The sequence below is a fragment of the Agrilus planipennis genome, unplaced genomic scaffold (assembly GCF_000699045.2).
Source record: "Agrilus planipennis isolate EAB-ADULT unplaced genomic scaffold, Apla_2.0 scaffold59, whole genome shotgun sequence".
Taxonomy (NCBI): Eukaryota; Metazoa; Arthropoda; class Insecta; order Coleoptera; family Buprestidae; genus Agrilus; species Agrilus planipennis.
The window spans coordinates 857,216-876,001 of record NW_020438942.1 but is presented as its reverse complement, the minus strand read 5'-3'; the positions used below and the strand labels follow the sequence as shown (position 1 = coordinate 876,001).

Below are 18,786 nucleotides of genomic sequence, written 5' to 3'. Positions count from 1 at the left end.
CTCTATTCTCCTATTCTTTCTAATACCTCTTCGCTTCTAACCTTTTCTTTTCCGCCACTGTTCATGTTTCGCAGCCGTACAACGCCGCGCTCCAAACATACAAAAACAATAAACTTATGACTTTATGACCACGTGGGACAAGACATACTGTAACCAAACACTGGTTCATTCTCCTTTAGAGCGGTTGTACCTTAATGGTAGTTGAAATATAAATAGACATGCCCGTCTATTTTGATTCCTACCACACTACTATACCGGTGACATACAATGTTCATACATTAATTTTGAATGGTTGTGAAATTTCCAGTGATAATATCGATCTTCGTGAACTTGGCCGTGACTTTCGTCTTTGAATTAATCAAAACGCTGGCCTTCGTCTCTATGTAAATGTCTTCGATCAGACAAATTTAACGTCGACAGCACTTTGATAAATGCACACGGAATAGCCGACTAGATTATTTAACAGAAACATTGCGCTGGATCTTAAGGTGCTCAGGTAACAGTGTTCCATACCTGCAAGAGATCTTAAGGTGCTCAGGTAACAGTGTTCCATACCTGCAAGAATTTTCTTTGGATGTAAACAATAAACTAAATATACATACATAGCAATAGTATCTAATAAATATTTCTTCAATTTTATAACATTTTGGGGTTTAAAAATTACACCTAATTTCATCAAAACTATTCCTACAATATCAAAACGCATTTGGATGTAGTAACGAGCCGTTGATTTAGTTAAGAGTTCTCATACTGACGGAAGCCTGTGCCTACACAACTAAAGGAAACAAGGCATTGTAAAATAAATGAGTAATTAGTATTGTTGTCATTACTTTTTGTATTGGTTCTCACACTGACCATAGGTTGCGGCTCATTTGATACGAGCCAGTATAAATAATTGGTCCTGGTAGTTGGTGATGTTACAAAACATATTGATTGCATCGAAGGCAGCACGATTGGATATCAAAAATGCATTTGCAAATGAACAAGACGCTTTTATTCTTTGATGTCGTATAGTAAAGCATACACATGTTGAAAAAATTGTTCGAACGATTGGATATTTGGTCGAAGATTGTCTGTTCTTGTGTTTTTTTAAGTGTTTTTACAGCATCTGTTGAAATGAGACGTTTTTTTTTAAAGTTCCAGTGGAGAGGTCCATAAATATTCAACACCACGTAAAATTCATTGAACGTCCCGAAAGACGTCTGCTAGACATTTTGTAAAAATTCTGACAAGAATTTTAATACGTATAGAACGATTCAATCAGATCTAGTAACTCCTTGAAACTACACGGTACACATATATCAATCGGGTTTTATAAATTCAGAATTATATAGTGCTATTTTAATAAATAAGTAAAGAGAAATAATCCCCAAGGAGGGTTCATGGACGTACTGAAACATTCATACTTTATTTCCGATTCCAAGAATATATACTGCATACAATTGTTTAAAGATTTCGACAAACAATACATACCTACCATCCAATTTTTGAGACCAATGTCTTTAGAAAAACCACGCAAAATTGACCAGAAAGACATTTTTAGCACCCCTTTAGGAAGGTGGAGAATGCATGGTGAAGGAGGATAAGATGAAACAAACGAAATGAAGACAGAAGTGAAGTGAATGATCATATATAGAATGTTACACTGCTTAAATGATCAAAGAGAAACATGGAGCAAGTTAGACGGATCAGGATGTTCATCAGAATGTTCAACTAGTGAATGATTATGTAATTCTAATATTAACTAAAAGTCAATATTGGTAAAATTCTGCACTATTACTCGTTTTGAAAAAATTACTAATTTATCTCATCGAGATATTAACATAGTGTCAGCTTTAATTCATAGAATGTTCCTGTGAACTCCTTTTAGGGAAAGTTTTGGATACCGTAGCCACGGTGAATTTTTCGAAACTACTTTATCGAAAACGTTTTCTGAAACTTCCAGACACCTACTCCTAAAAAGGTCCGCTAGTTTCAGCTTCTTTCGTACATACGACTCGTAAACTCTATTTACCCAGTTAAAACTTTTTGGTAACGTAAAAGCGTTGCGCCTTCTACCTCATATCCGGGAAATATCGCCAGGGGATAAAACTTTGTCGCATCATTAGAAAATCAAACTTCAACTTTGAGCGCACAAAATTATTAAAGGTTGACATTTATCGTCACAATGGCGACCTGTATATACAGGGTAGACATTAACTGTGTTGGTAGATTAAAATGTTCGAAATATTCGGGTCAACAGTCTAACAATCACCATCATCATCATAAGGTCGTCAGTCCTAAGACTGGTTGGACACGTACCTCCACTCTTTCCTATCCTGAGCTAAACTTCGCATTTCCCTAAAACTAGAACAGCCAACATCCTTAACTATTTGCGAACAGTAATCTAATCTAGGTCTACCTCTACCCCTCCTAACTCCTTTTTCTGCCTTTGATATGTCTCTGACTAGACCTTCATGTCTGAGAAGGTGTCCTACCAACCTATCTCGCCTATTTCTTATTGACTTCCATAGAGTCCTCTGTTCTCCTATTCTTTCCAATACCTCTTCATTTCTACCTTTTCTACCTTTTCTACCCACGATATCCTCATCATCCGCCTATAACACCACATTTCGAACGTTTCTAACCTTTTCTTTTTCGCCGCGCCCACTGTCGATGTTTCGCACCCGTACAACAGAATAATAAAATTAATGAAGGCCGCTCAAAATCAATAAGAACGCCATGGAAAATTCTCGAAATCGACTCGGAAAAGAATCCAATCATCAAGAGGACTACTTTAAGAAAGATTTTGCATCTAAAGGCTAGTAAGATCCAGCTTATTCAAGAAGTGAACCCCAGCGACTCCAGTCTTTAGTTCAATTTTGTGAACGTTATGGTGGAACGCTCCGACAATTTCTTAAATATGATGTTCTGTGCTAAAGTCAATTTCCATTTCAACCTTCATGGTATGGAACTTTTAATTACCAGTTTCGGTTTAAGAAAAATCCCCAGAAGAAGCATAACGCCCTATTCACAGTTCTAAGGTATTGTATGGGCTAGAAAATCAACAAGGGGAATTCTCTGAAATGCTGGGGGTAGTCCTTGGTCCCAGTTCTTCAGGAATTCCAAGAACATTCTTGCAGGATTTAGTATCAGCAGTTTAGTTCACACTGTCTATAGACTTCATCAATGACATGTTCCTTGGGAATGTAATCTTCTCTCCGGAAAAAACGTTCAGTAGCCGCCATGGAATCCAGATCTTCCTTCTGGTGATTACTGTATTTGGAGATATTTGAAATATAGGATGTATGAGAATAAACTGATCGCGTTGGATCTGTAAAAGTGAAACACTGTGCGGAAATGCAACTTCGCAACGTGTTTTTTTAAATCGGCGATTCCAATTACGTACAAAAAAGTTAACAAGCCGATGGACGTCATCTGTCAACTTCCCTGCTCCAGCATTAGTAAACTGTTGGAATGAAACAGGCAAACATGAAACATTTTCGTTTGAAAGTCTTGTCTCTGTCCTGTTGTATTTACAGAATAGACCTTCCTTATGTAACTTGGAATTATGAGGTGTCATCTCGCCTCGTGCCGAATCTATAGGCAAACGTTTTGTGTTCTGCAGCATTGCAGCTCTAGTGGCAAATCACAATCGTTCCCACATATGTAAGTGTGATAAGATATGATATAAGAAAACAGGAACTGCATTTCGTATGCTGTTCATTACAATGTACAGTTTTGTTATAAGTTACCATCGTAGATCGATATTAGGTATGAGTGTATTTTGAATTTATGTTGGCTGTGGTGACAGTCCTGCTGAATTAGTAAACAGGCATATTTACATATATTTACATGTACTGTACACGCATGGATGTTGTAATATTTAACACAATCATATTATGCTGATAGATTTTCTTGTGTAGGGGCGTAATGCCGTTTGAAGATGTTGGGAAGCATATATTTACTTGGGAATTACAGGAACAAGAAGACAGGACAAGTAGGAGTAAAGTGTGAACTACATAAATATGATAACATTTATTAGCCCCCTATTTCCTTTGAAATAATCAAGCAACAATGGCAAATAAACTATCTCTGTTGACAATTCCAATTATAAAAATTACATTTGCAACGATTATCCAGAGGAGATGGTAGAACAAGTAGGTACAGTATCTACGTTATTGTTTGCTATTAGAAGTTTTATTGTATGAATAAGGCAATCATGTGCAATAAACTCAGCTGTGGTTACACTTCTAAGAATGTATTAAATGGATTCAGGTAAAACTTGGAAGATAACGTGCTGAAAAGGATATCGGTAATGTACAACTATTTAATATTCACATCTACATTTCATCTTGTTTGCAAAACTACTAAAAGAAGGCCCTTTTGTCACCCGCTGTTGTAGATGTTCAGGTATATCGCAAACAGACCGAAAACATTAGTGCAACTGGTCAACTACCTAAATCAACATTGTACAACCCATTTCAAGCGGTTAGAGATATGCCCTTTCCCAGGATCCTTCCTGACAAAATTCTAAATTCAATCATATTTTATCTTGAAATTACTTCTGGGTAGGTAATTATCCAGAATTGGAGCTCCAGATCAAAATCGCTCCAAAATTTTTTCATCGATTCCTGATCATTCTATATAATAGAATTAGATATTAGAAAGCGGGGGAGACAGTTTTTTATGACTTCATAAATAAAAACAAAAGTTTTTTTAAATGATAATTTTTCAAAATTACCCCAATTCTGGATAATTACCTGCATTGTTTGGTTAGGTAGATTTATGACAGATTGGAGTTTATAATAATGCCCCTGCCCGCCGAATGCGAGCTGATATGTTTGAGTATTTTATTCAGAGAAAGCATTAATTTTATACATTTCCTAGTACAATATCGGAATTTCATACTATTCCCAGAATTGGGGCTCCAGACCAAAATCGTTCCAAAAATTGTTTCAGGTGGGGGAGACACACTTTTTTTATTATAGCATACATCAGAGGGTATATCATATATGTATTACTAAAATAATTTTATGCAGTGACAATCGTGAGATAAGAAGATTAGAAGCTTGTATAACTTTTAACACTCTCCTCTTTCGCCCATGATCTCCCCTTTTGAAAAAATATCATTCAAAATAATTTTTTTTATTAATGAAGTCATAAAAAATGTCTCCGTGACCTTCTAATATCTAATTCTATTATGTAGAATGACCGGAAATCGATGAAAAACTTTTTGGACTGGAGCCCCAATTCTGGATAATTACCAATTTTTGCGATGCACTGCTAACCTTTTTAAAACATTTCGAATTTTATTACATAATCTAGTTCTCTAAAAAGCTTGCGTTCAGATAACCAAAAATGGCGCATAATCCAAAATTTAAATCTAAAAAACTGTTTTGTACATCATTTATTATTGCAGTCGACCCTTCATTACAAAAAGAACTCACTCAGTATCAAACCTTTCAACAGATAAATAGGTCCAAAGCGACTGACACTTCTCCTTGTAAGGCAAGAATCGATGCACCTGTAAAGATTACCCATTTCCCTTATTGGGTAGTTGCACAATATACTGTTCCAATATAGAATACATATTTCTATCTGGAAGTGAGGTCGTTGCCCTTAGAATGCCACCTACAAGTATCAATACGATTCAGCTTGCTCTTGGAAGACTTGTCTCCATCTTATTAGTGTCAAGCTTAATGAAACGAAAAACAGGCTGCACCACTCTGTTAAGACACTACTAGGTATACTGTTTGTCACCTTTGTAACATAGACTAATCTGTTTCTTTCCCTTATTCACATTCTAATTCAATTAAAATTCCTATTCTATATCTTCGCATTCCGAATGAAATGGGTATATTTACTTAATTTTACGTAATTCATCAGATTTACTTGTGTTTATAAAGATGAGTCTACTTACTGATTATGCTAGACTCAATTGCAGCAACCTTGACACTAAATAGCAAAACTGGCCGGTAAATTTGCAATGGACTAGTTGACAAAATGGCAGCCAGTTTCTTCTCATGGAAGCAGAACGCGTCCAAAAAATGTTTGTCTTTTCAAAAGCCCCCTTTGAGGTCTGGCAGCTGTACATTTCTATATCTAATTAGTGTCAAAAATGATACCATTCGCAAGGCTCCTTGTTGCTTGTATATAGGTATCTGTGTACATAATTATTTTGCATAAAGTTACTTGGCTTTATTCTGAATTTTAACGGCTATTACTGTTGATTTAGATATTACAAATAATAATCATTTCCAACTGACTACGCTAAATAATTCACTTATCCATTCTGAAAGGATTTATTTGTCTTTCATTTCCCCATTGGTAATAACGGTAACGTTTGTTTCAATAATTGAATAGTTGTAACGTTTAAAAGTAGACTGTTGTTAAAGCAGTTACAGCAAACATTTGAAACCAAACGTTTCCTTTCATCTGTCCATTAATTATTAATTATTAGCGAAGCTTTACTTTATAATAAAATTCATGCACATACGGGCGACAGCTGACGTAGATTTTAAATAGATAAATAATTATTTAATAATGCAAGCCGCATAGTAACTGGGTCGACACGACATAGACTGTGTTACAGCTTAAAGCTTTATTCGCATTTTTTCAATGTTTTAATTAAGTTTAATATTTAACGCAAGCCGTTATGCGTACGCTGTTTAAGCGAACAATTCAGAGCAATTAACAAGAAAGGAGGGCCAAAATTTTCTATATGCAAAATAAGTGCAATTGGTTGATTGAAAATCATTTGGCAAAAATAAAAAATCGGCGTTGTACGGGTGCGAAACATGGACAGTGGGCGTGGCGGAAAGGAAAAGGTTAGAAGCGTTCAAAATGTGGTTACAAGCGAATGATGAGGATATCGGGGATAGAGAAGGTTAGAAATGAAGAGGTATTAGAAAGAATAGGAGATCAATGAACTCTATAGAAGTCAATAAGAAATAGGCGAGATAGGTTAGTACGACACCTTCTCAGGCATGAATGTCTAGTCAGAGATATGTTAGAAGCAGAAACGGGAGTTAGGAGGAGTAGAGGTAGACCTAGATTAGATTATTGTTCGCAAATAGTTAAGGATGTGGGTTGTTCTAGTTTTAGGGAAATACGAAGATTAGCTCAGGATAGGAAAGAGTGGAGGTGCGTGTCCAACCAGTCTGAGGACTGATGACTTTATGAAGATGATAGTTAAAGTTCAGTTTGTAACAATAGGAAAGAATGAAGACGTGAATAATTGGTCTACTCTCTAGTAGTTTGTTCTTCAGAGTTTGGAGCCGGTAACTCATGATTTCCAGTAAGACAACAGCAAAATCTTATGCTATCGCTATAAGTACATTATTAAACTAAATTGGACGTTTTTATTTTTATTGCTAGCTTCTGTTGTTTCTTTTAAGTTCTAATTTTAAAGTAAATTGCATTTTTATTAATAATGAATGTTCTAGCACAATTCTAATTAGAATTTCTTGTAATTAAAGAAACTACAGCTTGTTTTGTATCTTTTGTTCAGTTCAAAGAAGAAGGCTAAGTGTGGACTGAAAGGTATCTGGTTAAGGATTTATGAGAAACTTAATAGCCCTTTGTCTACCAGACGAATAGCGACAACTTAATAGCAAAAAATTACTAGTAAATAACCTGCTCGAGACACAAAACCATTAGAAATCATTATTTATAATCACTTGTTTTCCATTGAAACAAAACACATAATGTTGATAGCGTAAACACACACGAGTGCTCCTCTATACTGGGCGATTTAATTTTCGGAGCTCTCCCTGTCTTAAATTACATTATACATTATCTATAATAAAAGCCTGATGTAAAAAAGGACAACTAAAACGTTAATTCCTGCACATGTGACGACAGTCTGAATGAGAGTCTTCAGAAACAACCTCCTCTTTCCACATAAAAACTTTTCTTTTGCTATTGGTCATGTACAACGCTTAAGAAGGTAGTATTTATTTACCAACCTATCTCGCCTATTTTTTATTGACTTCCATAGAGTCCTCTGTTCTCCTATTCTTTCCAATACCTCTTCATTTCTAACCTTTTCTACCCACGACATCCTCATCATCCTCATTATCCGCCTATAACACCACATCAAAATAAGCAAAACAAAAACCTAGCAAACGACACTGATCTTCTAAGAAGATCATGAGGATGAAGAGATACCAGTCCGAAAGTTGGTTAGACATTCACCTTCACTCATTCATCATATTTCCTGAAATCAAGAACATCCCACATCCTAACTTATTTGTGCGAACAATAATTTAAAGTCTTCCGCTACCCTTCCATCATATGTTTCTTCCAATATGTCTAAGAAGGAGTCCTACCAACTTATCCACTCCTTTTCCTTTTTGATTTTCACAGCGCCCTTTATTCTCCTATTTTACCCTGTACTTACTTACCTAACCTATTCTAACCACTGCATTTTCATCATCACCTCTCCAACCCTTCTTTCTATTTGTTTTCGTCTCGCTCAACTTCCACCTTTCGTACCAGTATCGAACATATAGTCTAAACAATCTTTTTAGAATATCTAAATTAATTATGCGATTTATATACCATCAGGGCGAACGGCTCAATAAAATTTGTTCCCTATTTGAGCGTCACTTAATTCTGAGGTTTTCAACTCGCTCCAACGCGGTCATTAGTCGCATATACTTGTTTACATTCAGAATTCATACGGTAAATTAAATAAAAAACTGGTAGTTACAAAGTCACCCAGAAGGAAGACCATTCCATATTTTATAAACCTAAGCATTCGCAAAACTTGTTTTGTATTTGGATTAAATCTGAAGAATTCGCAAGTTTTATGACACTAATTTGGTAATAGGTAATAATAAATCATTCTCTGCGTGATATTTTAACTGTTTGTTTGTCGGAAAGCCCTTTATGTTTTCTTATGTTAAATGCCCAGCCAGATAGGTCATGACAAACTACTTACACCAAGCCATTTATGCGTTGAGGTAATTTAGCCAATACCTGACGTTTTATTGGTTTTCTTGAAGACCAAACGATTGCTTCAGGGTAATAAGGAAGTAAAAGTTCACCATGCATACGCACATCGGCAGATATCTCATGCAAGAGTCGTATCGGTACAAGTTGTAAGAATCATTTACAGGATTCAGTGTGAAAAATACTGGCTAATAGCGCAAGATAATTAAGTGTCATAAAATATTTAGTGGTTGGAAATGATAGGTTGGGAGTGTTTGTCCGAAATTTACATTGTAAGTTGATGTTAAATGTGAGAAGTAATTTTTATAAATAGCTCTCAAAAATTTAAAAGTTCTTTTGTTACTGAAAGTACAAGGAGAGAGGTTTCTAACATATAATGGTCATATCGATGCTGTGTTTTCTTCCGGGCTTTTTGGCCGTGGTCCGTGGAATCTTGCTTTTCCAGACGTTTCGCCGTTCTTTGCTTACGGCATCTTCAGTGGTGAGTCGTAACATCACGGCGAAACGTCTGGAAAAGCAAGATTCCACGGACCACGGCCAAAAAGACCGGAAGAAAACACAGCATCGATAGACGCCGGCCGTGAAAGCCTAAGAACTACTATAATGGTCATAGTTGAATAGTGGTGATTAATCGTAAGACCAACACAAATCTAAATGTGAAACAGTATTTTTGTTCATCACTATAGCAGAAGAACACTGCTTGACTGTTCACTAATCATCATCATCATCATCATCATCATCATAAGGTCATCAGTTCTAAGACTGATTGGACACGTATCTCTACTTTTTGCTATCCTGGGCTAATCTTCGCATTTCCCTAAAACTAGAACGTCCCACATCCTAAACTATTTATGAACAGTAATCGAATCAAGGTCTACTTCTATTCCTCTTAACTCCTGTTTCTGGTTCTAATATATCTCCAACTAGCCCTTCATTCCCGAAAAGGTGTCCTACCAACCTATCTCGCCTATTTTTTATTGACTTCCATAGAGTCCTCTGTTCTCCTATTTTTTTTTTTTTAATACTTCCTCATTTCTAACCTTCTCTATCCACGATATCCTCATCATTCACCTGTAACACCACATTTCGAACGCTTCTAACCTTTTTTTTCTCACCGCGTCCATCGTCACACCCCTAACAGCGCCGTGCTCCAGACATACCCCTTTAACATTCTTATTCAAGTTAATTAAATGCATCAAATATTTTACGGAAGTGTTTTTTTCAGATGCTTGACACAACTTCAATCGTGTCGCAACCGTTATTTCCGTTTAATAACCCCTGTGTTTCAAGTGACACTAGCAATCTCCCCCAATTTATCCCTTTTATGTCCGATACTCGAGGTAAAAACGAGGGTTACAATAAAAGGTTTCACCGCAGAAGAAAGGTTACAGTTGCCAAGAGTACAAGCTTTAATTTAAGCATTAGGTACTGCAGTTTTTTTTTTAATATCACACTGTACTCTTAATAGGAACATTTGAGAAGGTACATTATGAGTATTCCACAAAAACTCCATGGAATTGGAAAATTATTGAATGTCTAAATTTGTGTGTATTTATTAATATTCTATATTATATAGTATATAGTAATCCCTGGAATTATTGAATCAATTCCTAAAATTCCTTCACTCAGAGAACCCTTATACATTATATCCTTGACTAATATTAGCAAATTTTTTTTCCATAAAAATTACTGCAGCAATGAGGGCCCTAATCTTTATTGAAATTGTTTCAAAATATTGTAAAAATTTGAAAAAATGATAATATTAAATGGTATTATACAGCCAAAATCCGCTAAAGTGCCTACATACCAAATTACCAAATTAAAAAAAAATACGTGCCAGAAATTAATACTGTCTCGTATAGGTTTAAGCAGACACACTTTCGGCCATTAAAAAGTTAATTACGCTAACTGTAAAACATATTACTTGGCAGACACATTTGCTATATTTTTGTTAAAAAGCTTAATTAATTCCACAACAATGTTAATAATATCTAAATATAATACAGTAACAACGTTGTCTGCCTTAATACGTTATAAACAAATTGCACTGATGGATTCTATTTTCGTTTGAACGTTCCGGCAATTCATTAATTCGTGTATTTAAAATGTTACATAATTAAGTAAAGTGTGACATTCCTCAGTGGTATTAAAAGATAATCAAACAAACGAGTTTCCAGAAACACATGGAAATTAAAAAGAACTCTAATTTACATTTCAACAAAATACAAAACACCCACTGTACTTAGCCACTGGAAAGATTCTCTCACTTTCTTTTGAGTGGTGTAGGTACTGAAGGCTTATAACTTTTTTCTTTTTTAATTCTATTACATACTTATTTAATATGTTCAGGTAATTTTATTTTCTTATTCGATACCATGTAAGTGTTTTCTTTTTATTTGTATGCCATAATTATCATGAAGATTTTGTGAAACTGTTAAAGACGGAGTGACGAATTCTCTTCACAAAAAATGCTCATTGATACAAATGTTTCTTTGAAGATCTTCCAATAGAAGCCTCAATATTATATAGCAAGTCGTATTTTACGCTGCAGATTCCAATACCAAAAAATAAAGAGGTTCAATATGTGATAAAAGAACATCATTTGGGTTATTTCAACAAGTTGTAATCATCTTTTACTTTTTTTAACTGTTAGAAGAATGGGGTCGTGTTTCTTACATACCTGGTGGGCAAACGCACTCAGGGGCATCCCTCGTTGCTCTCCTGAGGGTGTCTGCGGCTTCTGTGCCGCGATTGGAAACAATCCCCCTGTGGACCCGTTGTCGCAAGCGGTCTTCTACTTCTCGTCGAAACCTTTCGAGTACAACTTCGGCATTTTCGAAGGGCGACCGCCTCTCGAGAGAAGCCAATCTTGCCTCGAGCACGTCCAGCCGGCTCTCGAGGGTTGCTTCCCTCCAAACACTGTAGACACTAGCGGTAACGCACACAACACACAATACACACACAAACAAATTGTAACTGGTCGAACGATAATGAAAACTTGGTCTCGTGTCGCTATCGATTTCGAGTTTCGAACAGTCTTCGGACTTGGGGCACTTTTTTTTGTTGGACGCGAGGCGCACGGGGTTGTTCATTCTCGCCTCCGTTTCTGAAGCCATCGCTTGATCGTTAAAGTTGCGTTACGTTTTTCGTGTCATTAGTACGACAATAGTCTTTCATCGTGACGAACTTTTTTCCTTCTTCCCCGGTCAGAGTCAAAAGTCCCACACTACAGCGAAGAAAATAAATAGATGATCCCTTCCCATCCGCTAAACCATCCTGTTTCGCCCTCTTTTGTTCACCGATACTGACTCTCTCTTATTGTTCTGGATTGATGACAAAATAAATGAATACTCGCCTCAAAGAATCTCGTTGAACGATACGCGGTCTTCGATATCGTGGAACGAAGTGAAATGCGCGGACTTCGTGTGTTGCTACTGCGATCCTTCTGTTGAACGACGAACGCGCTTGACGACTAACTGAAGCCCGAAAGTTGTCTAAAGTTCGAATCCGAAGAGAAGTGCCATGCGGCCAGGCCGATGGAGGGATGAAGATCGTTCTGCTCGTGCGTGTTCGACTCGACGCGATCAAGTGTACACTACACTTTAAAGGGTCTTTCAAAACAATGGACTTAAAATTAAGCGACAATAACATCTGCGTTAATCAATGATTTCAATTGATGTATGAATATGTAAACACCGGTGGAATGCTTCATGATAATCGCATTCATGTAAACTCCTGACTCAGAAAAGAAGGTAAACACATCTGCACATTGCATTATCGCGAAAATGTTCAGATGATTTCGTATCGCAAATAAACAGGGCAGCAAATTACTTTCAATCAAGCGAAGAGGTAACCAACCGATGAAATACAAAAGTGAATAATGAATGGGTTTCCTGCTTACAAAATATATCGATGAAAAGTATGTATAGAAACAGTTTTTCTGATGAAATATTTTAGGATTTACAGCCGGTGTCCATAATTAAGAAATTATTTTCTCAGCTTGATGATCCTGACTTAAAAGTTCTTCTCCTTAGGTGGTCCCTCGGTTGTTTTTCTCCGTTTTTACTGTTTCCAAACATTAAAAAAAAAGATACTTAATGTCACTAAAGAAAAGATATCGATAATAAAATATAGAAAAAGCTCAGCAACCTTTACAGTTTCCTAAAAGAAGAATGTGCACCAGGTTGATCTTGATACATTAGAATAAGCCAGAAGCTTCCTTTCCTTGATGTGAAATTAATAACTCTAAAGAAAGCCATCAAGCATGTCAAATACCAACACCAGCAGCATTGTTTTTGGACATACGTAGTGGTTATATCATCCTTTTTCCTTATTCGATGTCTAGTACTTGATCGTGTCTGCAGGGGACTTGTTAAGTTGGGTTTGATCAGTTTATGTCAAAGAAAGAAGAAACAACCCCTTTCTCAATGCGGTCAAATCAACTCCCCAAATAAAATTTAGAATATAAATACGTGGGATTGTCAAATGATTGAAAGCTTGGACTTCTAGAGACTATATCTCCTTCGGGTCATCGATATAAACGTGAAAAAATAAATAAAATGATTTCCAAGCTATAAAGATCGTAGTGTGCCATGGATTTTACTGTGGCTACCAAACCACATCGGTCTCGATACTATTCTTGACCTCCGCTCCTAGAGTGTGGATGTTTGTTTTGCAATTATCAGTGATATCTTGGTCTTGGTCTGATACCAAATTATCTAAATTAAATGGTTACCTAGTAGGTATGTTTTTAACAATAATGATTGTTTTCAGTTTTGGGCATCACAAATCCCAAATGAGCTCTGCATGGGCCCTAAAAACCTGCGATTGCATAGAACGCAAAAAATACTGAAATTAGATTATTACTAATAAACTGTGAGTTCTAATAATAGTCATCCTTGAAAACAGTTGGCATAGATATGAATAATTGGCCAAAAAATTCTTGACGAGATGCTTTTATCAGTGAGTGTATCTGAAACACATTCAAAACAATGCATTCTAGTTAGACAGCATTCTATGCACACAAACAACATCGCTTCAAATTAACAGAATTCATTGTAGTGGATTGTTGTTGAGGAAGCTCATGTTATCGAATATCTCATGATAAAGTCACGTGGTTGAGCGTCGAGGGCAGTGTCGGTGACATAATTTAAAATTTAAATTAGCCTGGATTATAAACACACTGGGGCCTACTTCCCGAATTCATACCTACAGCAGACAGTATTATATGCACCTGTCGGTGAATCTTTAATCTACCATGCATGTAGGCTAGTGACCGGAATAGGTCAATTACCTTTGCATTTTCATTCGTTACCGAGCAGATCAATAGGTAACGTTTACGATTCCATCAATACACTTCTCCCGATTACTCAAATTTGTTCTGGCTAGTGGACAGTCCTACTAATTAACACTCTGGTGCAAAGTGGTGAGCAAAACAGAAGGCCCTCTTCAGCCTCCTTTAGAAATCCGGGAATGACTAGGTTGTGGTGGTGGTGATTGGGGAAAAAGATGGAGTCGTAGGGTCTCCTTCAGCCTCCTTTAGGAATCGCAAGGTGTTGGTAGGAAAAAAAAGTAAGACAGAAGAGATGCAGACAGTGAAAAAGTGAGTGACTATCTGTAGCGCATTGTGGTAGATACGGTTGGAAGGTTCTCTTCAACTTCCTTTGAAAATCGCTGAGGCGTGGAGGGAAAATGGATAAGATGAATGAGATACAGAAAGTTAAAGAATGAGTAAGTATCTGCAATGAATTGGGGGGCGCTGGGGAAGAATGGGTATGACGGAAGAGAACAGACAGTGAAAAAGTGAGTTAATATCTGTGATGCATTGTGGTCGGAAGGTTCTCTTTGTAATCCTTTAGGTATCGCCGAGGGTATTGAACAAAGAAGGATAAAACGGATTATATAGGTATACCTAGTCACTGAAAAAGTGGTAGTGGAGAAAGAAAAGGATAAGACGGAAGAGATACAGGCAACGAAAAAGTGAGATAGGCGAGATAGGTTAGTAGAACACCTTCTTATTTAGGCATGAAGGTCTAGTCAGGGACTTATTAGAGGCAGAAACAGAAGTTAGGAGGGGTAAAGGTAGACCTAGATTAGATTACTGTTCGTAAGTAGTTAAGGATCTGGGTTGTTCCAGTTTTAGGGAAATGCAAAGATTAGCTCAGGATAGGAAACAGTGGAGGTGCGTGTCCAACCAGTCTTAGGACTGATGATCTTATGATGATGATGATGATGATGATCACAGAGATAGTAGCCTACAAAATGTTACTATTCTCTTCAAAATTTATCAAGAATTAGAGCAGCTTCCCAAGGCATTTCATACATCCTGAACATTCTGACGTAAAATCCATATAAAATGTAAATTTAAGGGAACGTTGAAATGAGGCATAAACGTCAATCAAATACCCGGGTGTTTCTCCTTGAATAAACACCTATAGAAAATTCGCAAGGGTGAGTAATGATAAATTCTGGGTGATATAGTAAATATATCATACTACACTGTTCCAGGTAAGCCAGCTTTCTCGCTATATTTCTACGTAACAATGATGAACGACATTGTTTTTTCTATTATTGTATTTTTATGAAAATCAGACAGAATGTTCTACTTTGAAAATTCATGCTTCTTGTACACCTATCTCTTTTTATTCCGATCCTTGGGATATTTAAAAGAAAGAAATTAACTTCTCTAACAATATATGTATTATGTGTTGTATAATGTATATCAAATTCTTAATAGATTCAGCAAATTAATAGATTTACATGAGCAACCGTCTGAAAAAAAGAAATGCTTTACCGTCAGCTTTCGTTTTCGAATATAAAAAAAACAGTCTGTTATTTTCGGCAGCCTGTGTTTCTTTGTCACTGTCACCGAAAATGTCCCTAGTAATAAATGATTATAGGCGCGGGTGATTTAAATTTAAAAATGTAAATTTCGTATGACACACCCACTCGCGTTCAACCCACAGGTGAGGTGCGAACTGTCTTCGGCATTAGCTGAATAGAAATATAAATTTTAAAATTTCTGGTCACTGCCCTCTCATCATAAAAGTTTAAGCGTATTATTTTTAATTAGGTATAATTCAAAGGAGACATTAGAACAATTAAATTGAACGCCAGTTGTTGGAACATGTGTATGTTTTTTACTCAATCGTTTCTGTGTACGAGGTGTGTTCAAAAAGCATCGCGAAATTTGTGTTTTTTTAAAAATTATTTAGTTATTCATAAATATCTATTTTGTTTCCTTCAATGTACTCCTACCAGATATTATACATTTCTGCCAACGTTTTTTCCAATCCTCGAAGCACTTCAAAAAAATCATTTCTTGTGTTCTTGTTCAGCTTCTCCTTTTACGAGGCTCTTTAGTTTAGGGGACCAAAAAAGTCACAGGGGGGTCAGATTTGGGGAATACGGTGACTGCGGCATTATTAATGTGTTGTTTTTGGTCAAATATTCGCGCATAAGGCAGGGGTGTTATCATGGTACAAAAGCCAATTTCTGATCTTCCACAAATCCAGGTGCTTCTGGCGAATTGCCTCGCGCAAAGTGCGCATAACTAGCAGGTAATATTCCTTATTGACAGTTCTACCCTGTGGCAAGAACTTATGATGCAGAACGCCCCTGCAATCGACGAAAACTGTAAGCAAAACCTTCACATTCGCCCTAACCTGGAGCGCTTTCTTCGATCTTGGCTCGTGCGGCAGCTTCCATTGGGATGATTGAGCTGTGGTTTCCACGTCATAACCATAAACCCATGATTCGTTACTAGTTATAACCCTCTGAAGTAAATTTGGGTCGTTGCGGACAGAGTCCAACAGCTCATTAGCAATGTTAATGCGATGCTGTTTTTGGTCGAAATTGAGCAATTTTGGTACGAATTTCGCGGCGAACCGTCTCGTGCCCAAATCAGTGGTAAGAATCTAATGGCACGAGCCAATCGATATGTTTAGGTAACTTCTCCAACGGTGATTCGACGATTGGCCAATACTATTTTCTTCACATCATCAATGTTTTCGTCTGTTGTTGACGTGCTAGGACATCCGGCACGCTCTTCATCATTCACATCTTCTCCGTCATCTGAGAACATTTTGTACCACCGATAAACGTTGCTTCCGTCCAAGGTAGCTTCACCATGGGCCACAGTCAACATTCAGAATACCTTTGCCCACTTAATTTGATACAGATTATTTGGTCCATTTTTTGAAATAGACAAAAATCGAAGAAGAGCCGAAACATGTGCAAGCAAAGCAACTGTCAGATATTAACTGAGCACTCAACATGAGACATGAGTACCAACATAATGCCACAAATAAAAATCGAAAATCAAACATACATAACCTCAAACATAAATTCAAATTCGCGATACTTTTTGAACAGACCTCATATGCGTATTGGCATGCTCCTGTGTGGTATATATTGAAGGTCACCTTCAATACAAGAAGCTTCTGCTTTATTATAGTAGATTACAATTACTTAAAATTACTCTTTATTAAGCCATTAATGTTCGAAAATGATTATCCATAACGACATTTATAATGATTTATTGCGTCGGTGCGAATTAACTAATTGCATCCACTTTCCAAAAGTTATCAAAGTTAAAGCGCAAAGTTATCTTTTAAAGAAAAAGTACAATTAATAAAATTGAAACGAAGATAAAAGTCTTAAAGGGGAAACGTTGATGCTATTTTTGTCAATAGTAGCGAGTAGAAGGGAATTTTTTATTGCCCAAAGTTCATTTGGTTTCTTGTTAATTCCGTAACTCGATTGCAATAACTTTGAATGTTTTTTGTAACAGTTGTGATATAAAATAAAAAAAAAATGTCCCTTACATTTAGAATGATATTCGTTACACTTCTCTACGACTACTTCAAGTGCTTCAAGTTTAAGGTCAATGTTAAATCGAAATATATAGGTTTAGTGAAATGAGTAATAAAATTGGATTTAGAAAAATCAATACACTTACTCATTATTCAAGATCAATCCGATTCGGATCGTAAACGACATTTTATGATGGTGGTGATTGGTACGCTTTATGCCTACTTAACAGCCAATATATATTGATAGACGAGTTTAAAAATTTTAAACTTTAGACAATGATACCCAGGGTTTAAGGAAACTATTACAATCAAGAGTTAGAGAAGGATGACGACGCACGAATAAAATATTAAAAAATACCTACCCACTGATTTTTTTGCACTGAACAATTGTCTAAAAAACTGTGTGCTTTCAAAATACGAATGACAATATTCTGCGTTTTGTCATGTAATTCATCACGTACAGAACGTCTTTTGTTAAGGAACAAGAGTTGATATAAGTAAAGGGAGACATTTCCAGACAAAATCCTGTGCTTTACCCTTTATGTAAGACCCTTAACAAATTGCCTACATCCACTTATCTTTTCCATAATAAAAACGGAACCCTTGTTTGACATTTACATCTTACAACAATTCTGACAATTCATCTTTTCCGAAATTCATCTAAAGAAATATTTTTGTCCGTCAGGTAGGCGTTGGAGTGAGCTTTCGCGACTTATTCGATAAAAGATATCAACGTATACAGAAACATTCATTCTTGTATTAACAATTTCGAAATTGATAAGCATGGTTTTCTTCGCATCTTCCTCGGTATTTTCATTCAACTCGTATCGTTAAACCACTTCAGTACGCCTTAAATTATCTTCATTACTAAATTTGCTCTCATGCTTCCGGTTTCTATTTTTGGAAGCGAATGCTGCCGTTGTGCATTAATAGCTAGGTGGTAGTGAGCCTAGTGATGAGAGAAGCCTGACCATAACCGAGACCAAGATTGTTCCACTGTTGATGTTGGTCTTGGCATTGCTTATTCGATCTTTAT

General features: G+C 36.4%; 1 protein-coding gene across 39 annotated transcripts in view; it reads right to left on the bottom strand.

Annotated features, from left to right (window-relative positions):
• The window catches only part of LOC108737894 (collagen alpha chain CG42342-like), a 193,916-nt gene extending 181,419 nt beyond the window's left edge, over window positions 1-12,497 (bottom strand). For 16 of the 39 annotated variants that reach the window (XM_018471046.2, XM_018471059.2, XM_018471047.2 and 13 more), the window contains exon 1: window positions 11,618-12,495. In XM_018471046.2, coding sequence (XP_018326548.1) covers window positions 11,618-12,053 — 436 coding nt within the window. In that variant the 5' untranslated portion in view covers window positions 12,054-12,495. Of the gene's footprint in view, window positions 1-11,617 lie in introns of all 39 variants that reach the window. The other 23 variants (XM_018471066.2, XM_018471061.2, XM_018471070.2 and 20 more) reach the window with 5 other exon arrangements.
• Between the last annotated feature and the right edge of the window lie 6,289 nt (window positions 12,498-18,786).